Below are 20,903 nucleotides of genomic sequence, written 5' to 3'. Positions count from 1 at the left end.
AGTATTTTATTTTTGTTATCAAATAAAGCTATATTTGTATGCATAAATGAACATAGCATTCGTTTGTTTTTGCACATGTCTCAAATGTGCAAAGAAAAGAGCAACCAGCTCACGCCTGTGGTCGTGTGCGGGGTGGTGTGACGTCACGTGATAAGCAAGAAACGCGGGGGCGTGTTTCTTTTTTTTTTTTTCTTCCTCACAGCCGCACTGTCATGGCACCAAAACGTGCTGCGATGGCCGAGTGGTGAAGGCGTTGGATTCGAAATCCAATGGGGTTCGCCCCGCGCAGGTTCGAACCCTGCTCGCAGCGTGACGTCACGGCCACTCCCAAAGGCGTGCAGCGTGGTACGCGCCGCCTTCCAAGGTGTCCGCGCAGTCATCGAACACTTGCTGCCACGTGCTGGCAGACGAATGAAACAGGTGACTCCGGCTGTTTTTCTTTTTTCTTTTTCTTTTTTAATGTGAGACACGTTGGCGGTGGAAAGTTTCTACATATGGCGCCGTTTATGTCTGTAAAGTTTTTTGAAGTACTGCGCATTCCACGTAAACATGTTGATGCTCAGGAAGTTTCTTTCATAAGAAACTTCCAGTATATTGGAGTATTTCTCCAATATACTGTGATGCACACTGAAATTGACTTGAAGGTGAAGACTCCTACCTACAGTTGGTCCGTCTTGCAAGAAGAAGAAGAAGTTTATTTTATTTTTGCAACCACGCTTTCTGACAGGTTTTCACTGGGATAAAATGAAAACAAGGTGCTTATTTAAAAACAAATCAATTAAACAAAAAAAAAGAAAAAAAGAAAGCCATTTTCCAAAGTATCGCGAGAATAGGATCCTAATCAGCTTTGAACGCAGGTGAGCGCTGATTGCTCGACGCCATGTGGAGGAGGGCCTTTGTTTTCCAGGGTAAATGTTAACGTGTTGAGTGGGATCGTCTTGTTATATTCTGACCAGGACTCTTAAAAAGCGAAATGACTGACGTCACTGCACACACTCACTTTTTTTCCTTCGTAGGCAGCAGGAAAATGCCGGTGAACAACAACCCGGTAGGTAAACTCCAGGGAGACTCCGTGCTTTATAGAGCAGGGGTTTCTTTCCCAAACCTTTCCACGCCACGGCTCCCAAACAGCACTGCCTCTTGCTGGCTGGGGAACCCCTTCGCAAACCAACACACAATGCTGCAAAATATGTTAAGAAACAAACTTTTAGAATAATTGTCTTGCTTTTATTTGCCGTTGAGTAATTGTTACATTTGTGGGATTTAGGATAAGAATACTATCAACTAACATGATCATGGAATTTCTTCTTTATGGTTGCAAAGCCATAGTGAACGTATGATGCCTCATATTTTCTGACTGTAGTTGGTCAATTCTTGTTTGCTTGGTTGGTTGTTGTGTTTTTTGCAGCAGTGTCTTCTACAGCGGGGCTGTTTTTCTGTCCCTTCGGTCTCCTTGTCACAAACCTTCATTTTGCACTACCTAGGCTAGCTTCAGGAGCAAATCCCCTTGATAAATGGCGCAAACCGGCACGCACGTCTCTCTCACACACACACACACACACACACACACACACACACACACACACACACACACACACACACACAATGCCATGAACAATCTTTTGACAGGCAGGCAATCATATTACATTATTAGACATAACATTATTGATAATATAAATTATTTGTGATATCAATAATAATTAAAATATAATTTGATTCCATTATTTATTTACTATCAATTTTATTTTTAATCTTCCAGCCAGTTTTCTGTGGCGCCCCCTGGCGGCCATACTTTGAAAACCACTGCTCGAGAGACTGCATCGGTACCAGTTTGACTTTCACTTTTTAATTTACTACATAATGCCATATATGTTTCCTTCATTCATTTTTTTGATCCCTTAAGTGAGAATCTATGTAAATAGTCATTTAAATGAAATAAACACCATTGCGGATGAGAAAGCGGATCCAAACTGCTGACTGGTAGTGAATATTCCATATAAAAATATTTCCAAACAAATATTTCCTTCATTGGAATCAGCATTGGTTTTTTCTTTCATGTTTTATTTTTAACTAACAATGCACCTTTTGCCTTTCTGTAGAAAAGTGGGCAGAGTGCAGCTGCCAGGCTGGCCCAGCTGCCGGTGGTCCAATCGGCCTGTGTCAAGCTGTTGGTCATGTACACTGGCACTAAAGGCAGTCACCCCAAGCTGAGGTCTGTGTGCGAGGTGTTGGAGAGCAGCGTGACAGCGCTACTTTCACCTGTCATCGTTAAACTGGAGCCCCATTGTAAGTACTGGTCGGATGGGCACACAGAGACAGCCTGTCAAGTATAACTACAGTAGTGTTACAGTAAAGATGTGCTGGAAAGTCACTTCAATTTCAGTATTAACCAACTCTACAGGCAGTCAAAATGCATTTGTATAGACATATATGGACTTCAGGTGATTGGGTCTCCTACAAGGGACTATCAGTAATGTTATAGTAATTGAGTATATAACATGTCATTCATTGTGGAAGAATTGACCTTTTAGGCCATGACGTCTCTCTTGTCATTCTGTTTTCAGTGTCGATTCCAAATGATATTGCCTGCAAGGGTCTTGACTGGGTGGAGACAAGATTCCCAGTGGTCCACGCACCTACCGAGCAGGTTAACCTCCATGAGGACCACAGACACCTAGATTGCATGGTTCTCTCTGAAGACGGCATGAGAGCTTACGAATGCAACTTTATCTGCTTTTTAACCCAAGATAGTTGCCACTGCCACGGGTAAGATGCATGAGATTCAGGCCCTGGTGAGCATTGCAGCAAATGGGTCTGTGGGCTGCATGCACATGGCACTCACGTGGCTGATGGGCATGATGCAGCAGAGCGCTCCTCAGCCTGACGGGTCCCTGGTGGAGAGAGCAGTCAGTGTGAGAAGCAAGGGGCTGGACTTGGCGCTGAACTTGAAAGAAACCCTGGTGGACGGAAAGCATTCCATCAGCAATGATGATAAAGGTCCTGGTTAGCCGTTATTAAGGTTGTGATGAGGAGACCTCAAGCTCGGCCAGATCAGTTATTTTTGTCTTGTCTGTAACTTCACAGAGAAGGACGCAGCACTCAAGCAGGTGGAGGGTTTTGAGATGACCACTCCCCCAGATTACCATGCCCACCTGGTTTCAGTGGCGGGCAAGACGTACAAGAGGACACCCCGCCACAGGGTTGGATCCAACACGCACCCTGATCAGGTGAACACAAAGCAGCTGAAAGGAATCATTGGGTCATGACAGAATAAGAAAATATATTTTTTTTATATTTAAAATGGCATGTAAACTGTGCTCCCCACACTCCCACCCCTCCACCCAAACCCCCATGCGAAGCACCAAACCCCCACTGCACACACAAGGAGGATGCAAATGATGATTAGATTATATTACGCCGCAAGCGTGTGCGTGTCGAGTGAACGAGCTGAACACGCTAAAACTATGCTGGATATAACCTTAAATCTGTAACTTGACTTAAATAAGACATCCCCATCTTCCAGGTGGCAGCACATTTGTCTGGATCTCCAGTTGTGATCCAGGAGGTTCAGACCAGCTGGCAGACTTTGGCCTTGAGCGTACAGGGGCTGCCAAAGTACATCCAGAATCAGCTGGGTTGCCTACAAGTCTTTCTCATCCAGATGTATTATTTATTCAGCCCACCATATCAAAACTACCATCATAGTGAAGAAAACCTTCAAGACAGCACTGAGGCCTCAGCACACAAAAATGTGGTGCAGCTGACACCAGTGTCATATCACATCAGGAGGCCAATCAGGGGTCCCCTCATTGACAACTGTAATGTTAAAGGCTGTGTCGACCGCTAGTTGTACTGAAATTATGTGTGCATCTATATTTGAAGAAATAAAAGTTGAAGAATCATGAAACTGCATCTGTTTGTTTTTAAATGGACAGCTATGGAGGCGACTACAAAAAAAAAACTTGCATCTCAGATCTTATGAGTTGAATGGTAATCCATGTAGTGTGGAGAAGTCTGTTTACTTACTAGTGAGCAATATGTTGTTGCTCTAGTAAGATTACAATAGTACAAACTAATAAAACATTAATACTTGCAATACATTTATTATTTCTATAACACTTCTCAACAAAGTGACTCAGTACTGAATACAGCCTTGACAAATTCACAGTAAATGATTCCACCTTGCAGTCTTACAGGTACTTCAGATGTGGAGTAGGTCTAGACCGCACTCTTGTGAAGTCTGTTCCCACTGAGAGCACAACCTCGAGCGCATCCAGGCTCCCACTTCAGTGTGGGTGGCTATTTTCCCGAGCCAAGGGAATACAATAGTACTCAACCAGGACCTGCAAGTTATGGTGCACAAGCTACCAATAGGGCCTCAGACATTCTCTGTACTCCATTGAGTACAGTTGCAAGAGCTGAGACATCAGGGTAGTAAAGGCACTAGCCAGGCTGGATAAAACTGACATGTATGAAAAGGAGGAAACAGATTTACTCCAGGAAGGCCTCTGTATGAGGGGATTAAAATAATTCACCAAGTCAGCTGAACAATAAACTTGTGGTAAGAATCCCCGAGCTGCAGGGCACCAACTGGAAAAGCTCAGGCACCTTTTGAAAAGAGGCAGACAGTCAGAGCATATAGCTGTTGGTATATAGCTCTCTTGGTTGAGAAACAGGCAGTGGCTGGAAGCCAAGCATTCAAGTAAATCCGATGTACAGAATAACATGAAGGCCCTGAAGGGTGTTTAAAGTGATTCCTCTACTATAGTGGTAACCACTCAAGTGAACCAACAGTTTGAGAAACAGGACCCTTTTGTTAAAACTTTATCAGCAGTCTGGGCAGAACTTGAGACGAGTTGCAGACAGGAATAATAGAAAATAGCCTTCTGATGAAGTCCAGGGAACCAGAACTTGCAATATTCTGGTTGGGTTTTACATGAAGACTAAAACAAAGTACATTTATCTTAGCCATCAAACCTTGCCCTATTAAAAAGCAGAAAAATAAGAGACAGGAAAACTTTTCAGTGAAACAGGATTTTATTTGACTCATTAATTTCACTTCTGGCTGGACTCTGACTTGGATGTGGACGCCCTCAGTGAAGAAAGGCGGCGCCTCTTGGCGATCTGTTCCTGGCGCTTCTCCTTGGCTTCCTGTTTGCGAAGAAGGATTTGTTGTTGTTGGCATAAAAAGAGATTGATGACGTTCAAACTTTCTTGTCATATCCGATTTAAACTGTACCTTCATCCTCTTGGCCAGCAGCTTGGCGTACTCGGAGGCCTCCTCCTTGTTCTTCAGGGTGCGCTGCCTCTTCAGGGCAACGCGGCGGCGCTTGTGCTGCAGCACGCGAGGGGTCACCAGTCTCTGGATCCTAGGGGCTTTGGTTCTTGGCTTCTTGCCTAAGAGAGGGAAATGCATTAAAATCGCAGAATGGGAAATAAAATGAAACACACAAAGTCTTCTGAATAAAAGGTAGATGAAATATTCTGGACCTTCCACATGAAGGTGACAACTCAAGGCGACTGCGGGTGTTTGTTATGGTTCACTGACAGGCTGGTGGCACAATTTAAAAATTTACTTTCGCAATATGGGACCTTTAAGAATAAATAGACTAAAAACTATAATATATTACGTCAAACCAAAAGATTATCTGTGTCGGCATCACCTAGAATAAAAAAAATGTGCATTGGGTTCCCATCCAGAGTCATTCAACCAGCTGAGTCATGCAGAAACAGAATGTGCAAACCAAAAATAAACTTTTCAAACACATTGTAAAAGTTTGTGAATGCAGGGATCCACAGAAGAAAATGTTTCATATTCACAGTCACATTCTTGTTGAAAAGGGTGAAGCTGCATCTAGTTGCATGTATCTAGTTGCATCAGAGGGTCGGCATTGGTTATAAGGTCTTGCTGCTAAATTGGATTCACTCTTTCTTCGGTGATAACCTTTAAAGTATCATTCCGTAAATGATCAATCTTCCGAGTTGGCCAATAGGGAGGGGGAATGAAACTTGTTCAACACTGTAAGTGTTCTACACATGACTTTCATTACTCAGCCCAAACGGTCCACAAAGTTCGTTACTTGCCTTCCTTTGCCAGGGGTCTCCTCACAACATACTGTCTGACATCGTCCTCCTTAGCCAGGTTGAAGAGTTTGCGAATCTTGCTGGCCCTCTTGGGACCAAGACGGCGAGGGACAGTGCTGTCGGTCAGCCCGGGGATGTCCTTCTCACCTGGAAATCAGCAAGTGGACAACACCAAGAAGTCTGTTACAAAGGCTTTGGGATTACCTACACTGGCGCTGAGAGTAGAGCATTGAGATATTTCACAAAGAACCTGGAACAATGCATAGCGGCCCTCCTTTATCAAATAAATACAACATACATGCACCCAAGTTTGAAATCAGTACAAACTTGCATTAAAGTGTAGGAAGAGGTTCAAGGATAAATCTTAAGACCTTTACCACACAACTCACAGTGCGGATCAGGGATTTATCAAGTGATGAACAAGTGATGAACAGTGCGAGTTCTGCCACTATTTTGTCTGTGCATTTCTTATTTTATGGAGTGTTTTCTTCATTTAGTTCCAAAGATCAGCAAGGATACCTTAAATACTTTATACTTCCCAATTATCGCTAAGCATAATGATACATAAGTCTACTGTAAGCAAGAATACAAAGAATTTGATCACATTTAAAGGTCAGCCAGATAATGGCTGTCCACAAAACTCCAGTTTGTCTTTGCTGATGAATTTTTCAGCAAGGCTAAACCAGCGTCCAGAGACTGGAACTGTTCAGATTGGATCAGATCTTAGTTGCATCAAACTCAGACACAATGATTCTAACACCTGAATGTGCATCTATTTTCAGACTTATTTGATAAATAAATGAGGGCCATTGGGAGAGCAATGCAGTTCAACCATCCACTGATCAGGAATCTGGTCGCATCTGGTAAGCAGCTCCACAGTTACTTTGGCAACACGCTGTCCCTCCTTTATGACTACAGACCAATCAAAAAGGATCTGCTGGTGTGCCACAAACACTTGAAAGACATCCCCTGCCCTTATTACGATCTAGAAATGTTTAGGTGCTGGGGTTACCTCAAGGCCTTACCTTTCTTGACGATGACCAAGTTCAGAACGCTGAGATTGGCATCAACGATGCAACCGCGGACAGACTTGCGCTTGCGCTCGCCAGTCCTGCGGGGACGGTAGCAGGAGTGGCCCTTGCTGAGCAGCAGGCGCACACGGCCGTGGGTCAAAACACCTTGCTTCATGGGGAAGCCCTGCTTGTCGTTGCCTCCGCTGATGCGCACCACATAACCCTGCGGACAAAACGTACAAGACGATTATAGAGAGATAAGCGCTGCAAGATCTTTGGTTTACGAGCAAACTGGCAATTGCAGAGATTTCGTTCCAAGTTTAAACTATTCCAATAGTCCAAGATGCAATTGAGAGAGCGTCGCTGTTTCAATCAGACATGGTCATGTCGTCTGATTGCATCTGGTGAGCAGCTCTGCAGCTTCTCTGGCAACACACTGTCCCCCCTTAATGACTACGGACCAGTCGGAAAGGGTCTGCTGAGTGCCTTTTCTTTTAACAGTGCATGTACATGCAGCATATACCGTCAGCAAGCTGAAACAATAACTGGAAAAACAATTGAGCAGCTCACCTTCCACTCATCACCCAGAGGGTCAGCAGCCACCTCTGTGGCCATTCTCTTCTCATAGAAAGTACGCAACTTGCGCTCATCATCGACTTCAATCAGCTTCTGGCAGCCAGTAGCGGGGAATGAGATGTTCAGCTGGAAAACAGGACGACAGGTCAATGCTAAATACATTAACAGGATAAAGGTTAAGAACGCGTGTCACTAGTCTCAGTACGATAAACTGTGAAGGAGTACCATACGAAGCTGGGAACGACCTTATCAATGCGGACAATAATATCCTCAGTGCTCCACGATGCGCGTTTAGATTCAGGTCAAAATGTATCTCAGTTCAACACAGGCCCGTTAGCATCGATGCTATAGAACTCATAGCAGGTAGCCCCCCGAAGCGTGCAGCGATATAATGAATGTAAGTAAGTGATTAGTAGATACGGATAAGACAGACAAGACGCGGACTCAAAACACTTTAGCTTTAAACGCAGGTTTATAGCTAAAGTCAACTGAGACTTCAACTTGGTGCACATTTCTCTCACTGTGCCGCCATGTTTCGGCAGCCGGGTGAAGCATCGGGGCTCACTTTCATGACAATCAAAGCTCATCCCGAGGCTCACAGTCTCGGCTGATACATCGGATTGGTAGACGGAAAAGGTTACAGTCTATATTTTTATTACGCGTGAGTATTTTGGGAAAACAAGACTTTTCGCATAAATTTAGGGTTAGTGAAACGTTGTACCTTCATTTTGCCAAACCGGCCCAGCAACGGTCCGCCACGGAAAAGAGACCGGATTTCCGCCTCGAGCTCTCACATAGGCCTGAAATACTCTCGCGAGAACACGCCGGGTGAGTTTTTCATTCACTCGAGTAAAAGGGAAACAACAAATCGGTTTTGTCACGTTTTTTGGTATGTTAAATCATTATTATTATGAACAGTTGTTTCGTTTTTGGACTTACTTAAATTGTGTATATTCTCAACCTCTCCGTAATATTATTTAATATGTATTAATATTTTGTATATACACAACATTTAAAAATACAAATGTAATTTATACTTGTCCTAATTACCAAGGTAAGTTATTATTATTATTATTATTATTATTATTATTATTATTATTATTATTATTATTATTATTATTATTATTATACAAAAGTCCGTAACGTTACGTCAGGACTATGTGACTCATGAGGTCAGGTGCTGCTGCAGCCTCAAGATATCTACCGTCCCACAGTTGACGGCGAATCTCAGCGTTTGTAAATTGTTTATATTGTTAACGCGACATTTTTAAAAATCAGCATTATATTTGAAACATCGCCCCCATGACTATCAATAGTAAAATAACCCCGAATAGAATGTTTTCACGAAAAGAGGGCTAAAAGAACATTTCGACTTGACTCCTAGCTTAGCTGAACTTAAAAGCAAACCCCAAACCTTCACAGATAGTTAATAAACTACTACCTCGTGATAATTTGGAGTTTAATTTGAAAAAAATAAAATAAAATATATATACATATATATCCAAAAAGTCGACGTTTGGAGCGCGTTAGTGGCCCAGGCAAAGGAGCAGAGGCGTGGGGAGTGAATTATCTTGGCGCGCCTCAACACTCGTCCAGAGAACGAGCAAGCAGCTGTCAGTGTCCAGCGCTGAGCGTCACGACGAGCAGGAGGCTTTGTGGAAGGACACACGGGCATTGAAATGCAGCTCAGCCACCACTCGCGTCCCAGATCACATTGTTGGATGTGCCATATGTGTTCGCGTTGTTCTAGCGTGTTCTAGCGGGCGAAACTAGCGACCATCTAAGGCATCGAGCCGAGGGCTACACAGCGGTTTTTTGTTGTTGTCTCCGCACAGCACCGTCTTCTCTGCAATGCCCATCCGACGCAACTAATCCCGACATGAGTACCGTTAATCTGATTTTTTGGGACCAGTTGCAGGCTGGCAGCTCCGAGGTGGACTGGTGTGAGGGCAATTACCTAATCTACCCGAGCATCGCTGAGTTTTACAACACGGTCGGTGTGAAGGATTCTGGCTAACGTGTCTTCTTATTGTCTGCTAGTTTTCTTGTTTTGTTTTTTTTACATAATGTGCAGCTTTGTCTACACTTGCAGCGAGAGCGCATCTTCACCCCCCTTTAGAACCTGTTTTTTCTGATGTGTTGCAACTGCTTTATCGATATTAACCACGGGTCAGCTACAGCTAACTTTAAATTACAGTCACTCGCAACAGTTTTGGCCGCTTCCCCCCCGGCTTCAGCATCACAATGTTTGCCGCTGGCATCTGCTTCCAAATGTTATTTTTTCTTCATCTGCGCTGGCTGGATTGTTTGTGACAAAGGCCAGAGAAATAGAACGCTGATCGACTCCTGACAAGCAGACTTGTCACGATCAGTTCGACTGTGATCTTTTGTCGCTCTTTTGTTTTGCTCATGGCTTCTCCCCCTTGTTTTGTTTCTCATTTCAGATCAGCAACATTTTGTTTTTTGTTTTGCCGCCCATATTAATGTGCTTGTTCCGCCAATATGCAAAACATTTCAACAGCGGGATTTACCTCATATGGATTCTCCTGGTTGTGGTCGGTAAGTGCAGCTGACCTTTGTGGGATTTGTTGCTGATCTTAATGATGCTGTCACTTTAGCTGCTTCATTTTGCCAGAATAATTAAGTCTCAGAAACTTGCTTTAATTTTATGTAATGCATGAATTGATTTTTCTTTTGTTATAAAAACATCTATATGTGTTATTGAAATCCCATCTGCCGTATCATTATATAGCGTTTGAAGAAAGTGACTTTGTTTCTGTTGAAAACATCCATTCTGATGAACAAGTGGGCAGACTTTATTTCCCATTTTTGGTGCAAATTGTATTGTGCCTGCAAAAAATGAAATAATAATAATAATAAAAAAAATCCTAGTTTAAAAAAAAAATGTATGTTTGCAATGAATTGCATTTTCCATTTACCTAAATGTAATTATTTGCTTCTTCTCTTTGTCTTCACAACTGCACATTTTGTGCTTTTTGATTGTTCCTTTCAAATGTGAAGACTAAAGAAAGACAGACATTGCTAAACAGCCATGGTAGCTGGAGAGAATCCAGGCAGACAGGCAGAGCACATGTTAAGTCCATACCGAAAGGCCCCTGGTGAGAAAGCAATCCTGCAACCTCCTCGCTGAGAGTTGTCAGCGCTAACCGCTGCACCACTGTGACACGTCTTGGATCTGATTCTGAATGACTATAAGCTTCATATAAATGTAAACCCAATATTTAATATGGAGTGATGCATTTAAATCAGAATAAAATAAAATCGATGCAAATTTCAATGCAGTTACAAACAAAATTGTGTATGGATTAATGATTTGCCATAAGATTAACGTCTTCGCCTTACAACAGTGCGTTACATGATTAACAACCCTGGAATTGTTTGCAAGTGACACAACAGTGATACAGTTTGAACGTTTTCTCAGCTGCTTGCATGTCACTGTCTCAGTTTTACAGCCTTAAGTTAGCCTGAATCATTTCCCCCCTCTTCCAGCATAATGACTGGGCTCATTCATGGCCGGAATGAATAAGACTATTGCCTGCAGTTCCATTTGATTTAACACAGCATTTCAGCATTTAACGGCGTCCCTGTATCTCAGTGACAGTGCTAAGGATATTACAGCTCCTTGTTCCCATGCTGCTGTTATGAAAACACACCGTGGTAGCAGCGTCAGCAAAGATAAACTGGCTGACCACCGCCCCCCACCCTCTGCTCTGATTGGTGACCTTAATGTCTGACAGTGAGCCACCAGGTCTGTTGAATAGATTATTTTTTTTTAATCCAGGTTGAAAACAAGAACTGTCACCCAGGGTCAATATGAGTCAGTATTTACATTGTGCCTCGTGTCAGATTTAACCCCTTCGCTCCACTCTTGTTACACACTTCATATGTACCATTCTAGATAGAGTAAAAGCGCTCTCCCCCGTGCATGTCTTGCTTCATAGAGTACTGTAAATGTGCAGTTGACATCCAATTGCACTATAAGAAATTTGTAGGCTGTTTAATGCTGAAATGCTGAAAACACGAAACAGCTGACAAGGGGTTACATGGTTTCTCTTGCAGCTTTCTTGTTTAGTTGAATGATATTTGAGCAGGGAAGCAGGAAAGCAATGTTATTAAAGAAACAGTTCAACCTCTAATCCAAATAACGATCAGGGCATCGGCAATGACAGCAACACTTGTTTCTACCAGCATTTCTGGACAGTGGGAAAGTAATGGTTGGTGAAGCAGCCCAATTATTAATTGTGTTATATTATTTTAATTAGGAAGGAAATATAATGACAGTAGCTGCAAAATTGTTCACTTTCAGATCTTCGTCTCTATGCACTGATCAAGATGTTAAAGTCTGGGTTGTTGTTTTTGTTTTTTTTCCCCCCAGCGTTACGCTGTTTACCAGCTAGCATATCTTTCAGTTTTTCAGGCTTGGGCAGAATAGTTTTGTGTGAAGCTATACAAATGTTTTCAGAACACAGGAGTGAGGAAAACGGTGACCTGTCCTTTTTTGGAGGACTGTTACTTTAAGTGCAGGCAGACATAAATGTTCCCAAACCAGTCCTCACTGATCCTCTTGTCTGCAAACAGCAGTTTAGAATTATAATTTTTTTCAAAGCCACCATGTTGATAAGGAATTGTCACATGAAACAAGTGAAATAAATATAATTTAATTGTGTTCATTTGTATCTATTTAGTTGGGCAGAGTGTTTCCATTAGGCCTGCAGTGGTATCTGGACCCCTTGTGACCTGCATTTGAACAGAACCTTAACTGGAGACACTGGCGCCAGCTTCGGCTATATCTGGCCTGAACTGTTGCTGTGGAAAGGGTCAATATTGACACATTAGACTCGGCTACCTATTGTTTTCATCTTGATAAAAGGCCCCAATTGATTTCAGGGTTAGGGTGAGGGTCACCTTAGCTGGGCATTATTCATATTCAAAAGAAGTAAAGTATGGACTTCTCCCATTTCTGGAGAATTTGTTGGCAGGCTGGAGACACATGTTTTTGGTAAAGTGAATTTTTGCACAACATTCACCCTTTAAAGTTCCCACAGTGAAAGAGGTTTGTGAAATCTAAACCATGTCCTGCAATACCTGTTTTCAAAACAGATAAAGCTGATAAGAAAAGGCCTGCTGGCTGGTGATAACGACCAGGCACACAGTGACTGCACTGCCCTCAGTTTCTTAGTTCCAATGAAGCGCTTTTTTTCTTCTTTTTTTTTTGTTTAAAAAAAAAAAAAAAAAGGAGGAATTTTTCACTCAGTACAGTTGGAAAGTTAGCCCATGTGCAAACCGTCTCAACGTCATTTTGTGACTTTACTCCTTTTAAACCAACCCCAGCACAGAAGACAGAAGAAAGAAATTTCCCATTCCTTTACAAACTTTTCTCCACGTCTCCTTTGTCCCCCTGTCTCTCAGGCATTGGATCAACGTATTTCCACGCCACTCTCAGCTTCCTTGGCCAGATGCTGGATGAGCTGGCCATCCTGTGGGTGCTTATGTGTGCCATCGCCATGTGGTTTCCTAAGAGATACCTGCCCAGGACCTTTAGGAAGGACAGGTGCGTCGACCTGCATGAAACAGCATCGGAGAGACTGTTCCCCCAGAGGCTTGAAGCTGTATTACACTACAATATAAACTATTTAGTTTGTGTGTTTTCCATTTGCCAGTGTATTCAGGAGCGGGATTGCACATTTAAGTCCCTGCATTTAATATTTAAAAGGAACACGCAGTGTTGTTGACGAGTAGATTCATCCAGTCTGCCCCTGTTAGTCACGTGACAAAGCTGCCGCTGAGCCCTGTGTTTAATAATAGGCGCGTCCAAGATAGCTGACACCCGTGAAAACACTGCATCACATGTCTTCACTTCTCTTTCCATTGTCACAGAGCCGTCATGCCAACGCTTTAGCTTCGTATTTGTTTCTGTGAACCGAACCCCCCCCAGACAGTTTGATGGGGACTGGGATTGATTTTTCTGAACGTCTTTTCTTGTTTCTGCTCCTCCATCCAGGTCAAGGTTCAAAGTGGTCATTGGCATCCTGTCAGGAATCACCACTGGCCTGGCCTTCGTCAAACCTGTGGTCAACTCACTGTCGTTAATGACACTTGGCATCCCCTGCACTGCCCTGCTTATTACTGAGCTTAAAAGGTTAGTGGGAAGGGATTTAAATACAAACAAACAAAAAAGCAGAAGAGATGTTTCACTTCTTTTATTGTCTTAAACTTTTATAAAACTGACCGCACACTAGATATAACATTTCCCAGGTCCATCAGACTGGACTGCTCAATTTTCCATCTGGTAAAGAGCTTTTAGAAAGCATTTGCAAAGGGAACACCTGTCTAACTGGAAACTGCTTCGAGCTTTTGTCACAAATGAAAGGAAAATGACTTGATAAATGAATACTAACAGCAACCATAAACGCTTTTGATTGGAGCTTGGCAGCCTAGACGTGCGAAAATCAGGACTTCACACACAACTGTCGCTCACTGGATATTTTCTTTTGCTGACACCATTCACTCCAAAGCCCAGACATGATTGTGATGCAGTGAGAATCCCAGTAGATCAGCGGTTTCCGAAATACTCAAATCTGCCGTAAATACGTCGCAATTAAATACGTCCACGTGTGTAGGACTCGGTCTTGAAGTGTAAAAAAACAAACATAAAACATCACATCATCATTTCTTATCATGATTCAAGATGTAAAACAAATTACACAAGAAGATGGCAGCAGCTGTGTTCACACACACACACACACACACTGACGTTCCGCCCAGCCATTAAATCATTGACAGATGGAAAATAGTTTGAGGATGGAGTGTCTCCAGCCAAGAGTACATTAACACATCACCTTTGGCCCTTTGTTCTCTTGTTGCCCGATGATGTATCAGCTGTTCTAAACTAATTATAGGCGGCGTGATGTCAGTGAATGTTTCTGAAAACACACCGCGAGGCATTTCCGCATGTGTTTTGCATCTCCAGAGCGCACGCCTTTCGTCGCAGGCGCCGCTCTCTCGCTCACTCACTTGCTTCCGCTTCCCCAACATCCTTTTGCTCACTCTTTCAACTCTCTCATCTATTGTTTGACCTGGATGGCAATTCTTGACATTGCTGCAATTGCCAGTCATCAGTGGGGGGGGGAAGAGGGGATGCTTGTTTTTGTTCCGCAAATTGGGAGAAAATTCCAGCAGTGCCCTGGCTGATGGACTTTTGCCCTCAGAATCAATGTGTTGTTTGCTTTTTAATTGTTTTTCATCACGGCGCACCCCATGTTCCCCATTTAAGTCACTTCCAGTCAGACGAAAACAAGTCGTATTGAGCCTTTCCAATAACAACTTTTGAGAAAACAGGAACAGCAGGCTCGATTTTTGGTAAAACATCTGAGTTGTTCAGAGCATTGTTATAGCAAAGTGTGTAGTTTGACTCATCACAAAGGAGCAATATTCCCAGATTGTATCTTATTAGCAGCTTATCTAAAATGCTGATGACAAACACAATTAACGGCTGTTGTTGTTTTTTTTGCTTTTCTTTGCGGTGACAAATTAGATCCCAGCTAATAGTCACACGTGGTCATTCACATGCACTAATATTTTCAATGTTTTTCTGCTCGACGTTGACACGAATAAATAGTAATAATAAGAACCTAACAGTTTCTTACTCCCTTTCCCCTTACTTTTCTCATTTCACATCCAAGCTGTGATAAATATTCCTGTGACATTCTACTCAATTTTCTTATTTGATAAGCTCAAAGTATCAGCAGCACTAACAGACGTGTCTGCGCTTCATTGAGACCCATGGGCTTCCTTTTGTACAGCCTTTCAATAAAAAAACCCACTCGAGACACAGTAAAGCCGACAGGGGACGCGACGTGTCTCCAGCGTCGGTGATAAACATCAGGGCCTGTCGCTCCGTTCCAGCGGAGCCTCTTCCTCTGAGTGAGTGAAGCCTCTCTGAGACCGAGTGGCCTTTCCTCCACTTATCTTTTCCTCCGACAGACCACCAGCTCTCCGCCGAGCTCCGTCTCTTGAGGAGAGGTCCCTCGCTGCACGTCGCGCGTTTCTTATCTCGCGTTCTTCTGCTGGAGCCGATAGGCACCGCTGTGCCAGTGCATGTTTGTCAGCAGGAAGGGGTGTGACTGCCAACTTATGGCGGCGCCGCCGTATTAAGGCGGCTTCTGTGGCTGTTTCTAGTGGGTCAGTAATCCAGCCCTATGTGATTCCTGCAGTGTTGTGCCGTATTGATGGCAGTTTAATCACCTATTTCCCTCTGAGGAACTAGTCTTCTTTAGAGCTTCCTGTTGTTGATGAGCAGCCGTGACACTTTTTTTTTCCTCTTCCCCCTCACCCCGTCATGAAAGAATTATGTAACATGACTTCAGTTCATTAGACAAACTGGCTCAGCACACAAGATTTCCTCCTTTTCATTATGTGACACAAAGCTTCTGATTTAGCTGATAAAACAGTCAAATTAAATCCTCAAGCGCTGAGTATGATTGAGTTTTTCCCCCTCTTGTCCTCGGCAGTAATAGTCAGTGGATAGATTACAAACGCAGCAATCTCAATTCAAAGTTTGACCTCCTACTTGCCCACACTTTGCCCGTGCTACATTTTACAAGGCTGCACAAATGCACATTTACTGTGAAAAACAAACTGATTCATACAAACAGATGAGTCAGCTGCGGGTGAAAACTGCAAAGCCACGGCAGGTTAACCTGCAGATCATGATTTTCGCAGCAACATTTTGTGTAGTCAGTGACATTTTTGGATCACTTTGAAGAGACGAGAGGTCAGGTCAAGGTCCACAAAGCAAAAGTTACTGGTGTTTGCATCAGAAACTGTTCTGACTGCCCAAAACAGAAGCATAGAAACCATGGAAATATTTTTTCTGTTACAAATCTTTAGCTATGATAATAATAAGGGTTGCTTGCTAGGGCTCACAACATGGTTATTTATTCCCGACTTTTAGTTGTAGACTTTGTGCAAACTATCTACAGCAAAATTTATGTAAGTTCTAATGTATAATACGTCATAATCAGAACTGTCAGCTTGGATCCAAGTGGCTGCAGTGAACCGAACTAATGCAGCTGCACAAGTCGAGTCTCTCTATCTCACACATCACTGCTCACATCCTTTATTTAGACGCGCAGTAAAGGTTTCTAGTGTTGCTTGTTGTTTATCTGAAATTAGTTTTTTTTTGCGTGTGTGTGTATGCGTGCGTTCTCGAAACATTTCCTGTCCAACATTCTTGTCTTCTCAAAACAACAGCGACCCCAACGAGAGAAGGATCTCTTAAGAGCGTCACCGTAAGGGAAGTGACAAACCTCCGCAGTGACTAAGATGCATCATCAACCTTCAGTCAGGCCTCTTTTTTGCCATAGGAAGTTACTGTGTTACTCTTGCCTATGGAGGACAAACCCCAGTTTAATTCATCAGCAGCCCACAATCCTCCCTTAACATTTCAGCATGTGTCTTGCAGGGAGTGGTTGTGTAGAAAGTCTGACCATTTCTCACGTTTTTGAAAGATAAAGATCATTTTCAGATGATTGTTAAAACAAATATACCAGGTTCAAAATTCCTGCATACTCCATCGTGCGTCTGAGCATCAGACAAGCCAGACACTTCAGCTTTTTAAAAGGCTTGTTTTTATAGTTTGGCTTTTTCAAACATACCATGAGCTGTCTTAATGTTGTATGTGACACTGTGCATGTTCTATATGGTTATGAGTGATGTGTGTTTATTGTAAAGCACTTAATTATGACTCTGTTGTATTTAAATTTAAACTCCTCTATAAATACAGGTAGTATGGTATGATATGGTATACTGCTGTCGATATCAGCTTGGGCGAGACACCCAGTAAAATAATGTTTTATTTGTTTTGTTAATGGAACTGATACCATCAAAATAGGGACCAATCTGACAGGCATATCAATTTAATGAGTCAATGAGCAGCTGTGTAGTGTCATTGCGTGCTGTTTTAACAGGGAGCTTATTTCATAATTCATAATGTATAGTCTTGCATTCATGAGACTGAGCACTGTCAATCAATATGTGAAGAAATACAGGAAATTCATCACGTGTGTTGGAAATCTTTTCAGGACATTTTCTCGCTGTCTCTCTCTCTCCTTTTACAAACTCACTCCAGGTGTGAAAACCCACGTGTGTTCAAGTTGGGTCTGGTGTCGGGATTCTGGTGGGCGCTGGCTCTGCTCTGCTGGATCAGTGACAGGATATTCTGTGAGATGTGGTCGTCTGTCAACTTTCCCTACTTGCATTGTGCTTGGTGAGTTGAAGGGAAACACTGCACCGCAAAGCATCACAGCCAGTAAACCAGGGGTCACCAACCGTTTTAAACTAGTTTGCTGCACACCATTCTTCTCGGTCATTTATATTGATACTGATCTATGTGAAGACACTGATCATGTTTATGAATATTCAATAATTAACAATGATTAACAACAGTTCGCAGTTATTTATTTTTTATGCTACGACTCTTCCAGGCACATTCTTATTTGTCTGGCCTCCTACTTGGGATGCGTTTGCTTCGCCTACTTCCACGTTGCCACTGAGGCGCCGGAGCGAGGACCCGTCATCATGTTCTGGCCCAATGAGAAATGGGCCTTCATCGGCGTGCCCTACGTCTCCCTGCTCTGCGTCCACAAGAAGTCTGCCGTCAAGGTGACTTAGAGCGGCGCTGCGTCCGACGGTGACGTCCACCACGTCTCACCCATATGGTTTCAAACAGCACGGCAACCAGACACATACACCACTGCATCAGGTGAAGTCCACTGGTGCTGGTTTAACTGGACTAATTAATGGCGACGCACATTTTGGTCAGGGTTATGTTTGGTGTTTTTTTCTCTTTCTTTCTGTGTCTCTGGTTTTCACCATGTAGCAGCAGTGTTTATGCAGCTGTTTTCGAGGGACAGCCGTGGTCGCAAATTAGCAAACGTCACAAAGTTTTGCTTAACCAAACGTTGGAAGTGTCAAAGCCGAAACAACCTCAGCAGTGTTCCAGACGCTGTTTTCTCATGTTTTGCGTCAATATACCTACATTTCAGGTCTTTGAAAGCAGAACATTTTGTACGCGTTGTAGTAACTCTAAAACTTGTGATAATTGCTCTTATATCCGTGAATATCACCTCATAATAACGCCTCATAGGTGTAGTATCGCCAATATGTGAAAATTCATTGATGGATAGTATATTGTTGAATGATAAAGCCCACATGGCCAATGAATTGACGAGCTGGTTCATAATGTGTTGCTGAAAATGTGTGATGGCTTTGGTGTACCTGAAGAATGTAATCACAATTGGTCAAGGCATCATATAAAAAAATGTACTATATGTATTGTGTTCCTAATTTTGTGAGATAACAATGCAATATGAAATTAGTGTCTATTAACCACATATTAATGAATGATTTGGTTCCCTTTTAATGCAAGATCAAACCCAAAGTAAAGAAAAAAAATATGAATGTGAAATCAAAATGCATGGAAATAGAAGTGACTGCACAGAACCTGGTTTCCTGAGATGTTTCCAGGGTTATTTCATGGGAGCTCATTGTGTACTTTATGCTCAGTATTACTGGCATGATTACACTGACTGAGCAGAAAGCCTTAAACAGGGCGATGGGGCATGAAATGTAATAATGCAAAGTCTTGCTCATAAAGGTGAAATGTAATGACGGCATTAGCTTATGTTGTAACATACAAAGATAAGGTATGAATAAGCTTTTTCTTTAAGTTTTTTTTTTGTCTAATTTGGATGAAAATGTATGAGAATTCTGCTTAATTTGCATGTTATATATGTAAGGAAAGTTTGTTTCAGGGATAATCCCTTAAACTGCAAACAGCGCCAAAGCTTTTCCTTTTTCAGACCATTGTTTAAAATGTTTTATCCAGAAAAACTGCCTCGGGCTGTTTATCTAGTATTATATTACTCCTGCAGGGGTTCCTGAGAAACTCAAACTGTTGAGCTGTTCAAATGAACATGCATGGGAAGCTGCAAACGAAGGATTGTCAATCACAACAAAAAACATTTTTGTCATGAAGTATTTTTGTACATGAAGTGTAGCCAAACCTTAAGGGTGTAAAAACTTTTGATAATTACTTTTTTTTTTTTGTAAAAATAAAAAATGCTAACTTTTACTTGCTATGATACGTTCAGGAGGAACTTACTATCATTGACAATGTGAAACTTATAGTAAAAAGTAGAACGTCTGATCTGTGGAGGTCTTCATCGGTGTGTCAACTCAAGGAGTTTTTGTGAACAGCCTGTTAAATGCTGCCCTTCGAAATCAGGATATTTGTCTTGGCAAGTTCTGTGATTAAAGGGACATTTAAATGGCTTTTGTAATTTTATTTGAATTTTTACAAACTTTCATGTGCTTACATAATTCTCAGTTTTTCTCTGCCTGCATTGACGATACATCCTGCGCAGAGGTATTTATTTTCATAATTTATCCGTTTTTTAAAACAATTATTTGTAATTGATGGAACCGTTAATATTTTAGTTTATGCAATAAACAAAATCCATACTCCAAACGATTTCTGCTCTTTGTTTTACAGGTTCCCATCAGGTCAGGCTGGAATGCATGATTTTAGAGTTGAATATTCAAAACCATCATCAGCCTGTTGGTAATGAAAACCTACACAGTGACTTTGCATTACGTGCAATGCAGCTAATCAGTTAAATATCGTATTGTTTTATGGGAATTATATTTGTGCTTTTTTTTTCTTCCCAATGCTTTTTTCTCTCAATTTTTGCTCTGGTATAACACATTTACATGTAAATGTTATCTAGTTGTTTACCTAAATCAACAGTATTTTGCATTGTAACGTCTCATTGATAATTTAAGGCCCCTTGATACCCTTGATGTAGCTTAGGACTTCTGCCACTAGGAGGCAGGGTTTTTCCTTGTTGACTTTTTGTGGTTGGCTGCCTTGAACGCCAACAGTGTAGCAGTGCGTAAAGAATTGGAGATGGAGGGGAAAGATGGAACAGTCCTGCATCTTCTGTGCATACAGCACACCGGCTGGACAACATTTGCAACAGGAAAAACAGAAGGGAAGGAAGGAAGAGTAATGCATCAACAAAAAAGCCACCACAATGTCACTCAACTAATATTTGCAAATGATGGTGCCTGTGCCAGTTCATTATGTTATGTAGGTCAGTAGATGAATAAAAAAATAATCAGATGGGTGACATCTCTTTTTCAATCTGT

At 42.2% G+C, this 20,903-nt stretch overlaps 3 protein-coding genes and 1 non-coding gene across 5 annotated transcripts; 3 read left to right on the top strand and 1 right to left on the bottom strand.

The window, feature by feature from the left end:
• Positions 1-227: 227 nt before the first annotated feature.
• trnas-cga (transfer RNA serine (anticodon CGA)) lies at positions 228-310 on the top strand. Its single transcript has one exon. It is a non-coding gene; the product is annotated as a tRNA-Ser (tRNA).
• Positions 311-908: 598 nt separating this feature from the next.
• LOC142900491 (perilipin-2-like) lies at positions 909-3,907 on the top strand. 2 transcript variants are annotated; one of them, XM_076044820.1, is made up of 7 exons: positions 909-1,048; positions 2,100-2,286; positions 2,565-2,647; positions 2,748-2,792; positions 2,865-2,997; positions 3,085-3,227; positions 3,524-3,907. In XM_076044820.1, exons 1-7 carry the CDS (start codon positions 974-976, stop codon positions 3,845-3,847), a joined length of 990 nt encoding a protein of 329 aa, XP_075900935.1. In that variant the 5' UTR covers positions 909-973; the 3' UTR covers positions 3,848-3,907. The 2 variants fall into 2 exon arrangements, with proteins under 2 accessions (XP_075900935.1, XP_075900927.1); XM_076044812.1 differs by having other exon boundaries at positions 2,748-2,997.
• Positions 3,908-5,018: 1,111 nt separating this feature from the next.
• Positions 5,019-8,552, bottom strand: rps6 (ribosomal protein S6). The gene is made up of 6 exons (XM_076044859.1): positions 8,395-8,552; positions 7,668-7,799; positions 7,110-7,320; positions 6,085-6,231; positions 5,240-5,397; positions 5,019-5,151 (listed from the first exon to the last, which is right to left on the bottom strand). The coding sequence occupies exons 1-6, from the start codon at positions 8,398-8,400 to the stop codon at positions 5,056-5,058; spliced, it is 750 nt and encodes a 249-aa protein (XP_075900974.1). The 5' UTR covers positions 8,401-8,552; the 3' UTR covers positions 5,019-5,055.
• Positions 8,553-9,276: 724 nt separating this feature from the next.
• Positions 9,277-20,223, top strand: acer2 (alkaline ceramidase 2). Its single transcript, XM_076044831.1, has 6 exons — positions 9,277-9,666; positions 10,118-10,232; positions 13,104-13,245; positions 13,696-13,833; positions 17,824-17,961; positions 18,179-20,223. Exons 1-6 carry the CDS (start codon positions 9,553-9,555, stop codon positions 18,363-18,365), a joined length of 834 nt encoding a protein of 277 aa, XP_075900946.1. The 5' UTR covers positions 9,277-9,552; the 3' UTR covers positions 18,366-20,223.
• The last annotated feature ends 680 nt before the right edge of the window (positions 20,224-20,903 follow it).

Source organism: Nelusetta ayraudi, unplaced genomic scaffold (genome assembly GCF_046127955.1).
Source record: "Nelusetta ayraudi isolate G7.1 ecotype Tasmania unplaced genomic scaffold, CSIRO-AGI_Nayr_v1 ptg000004l, whole genome shotgun sequence".
Lineage (NCBI taxonomy): Eukaryota > Metazoa > Chordata > Actinopteri > Tetraodontiformes > Monacanthidae > Nelusetta > Nelusetta ayraudi.
Note: the sequence above shows the minus strand (reverse complement) of the source record. Positions and strands in the feature narration are given on the sequence as shown.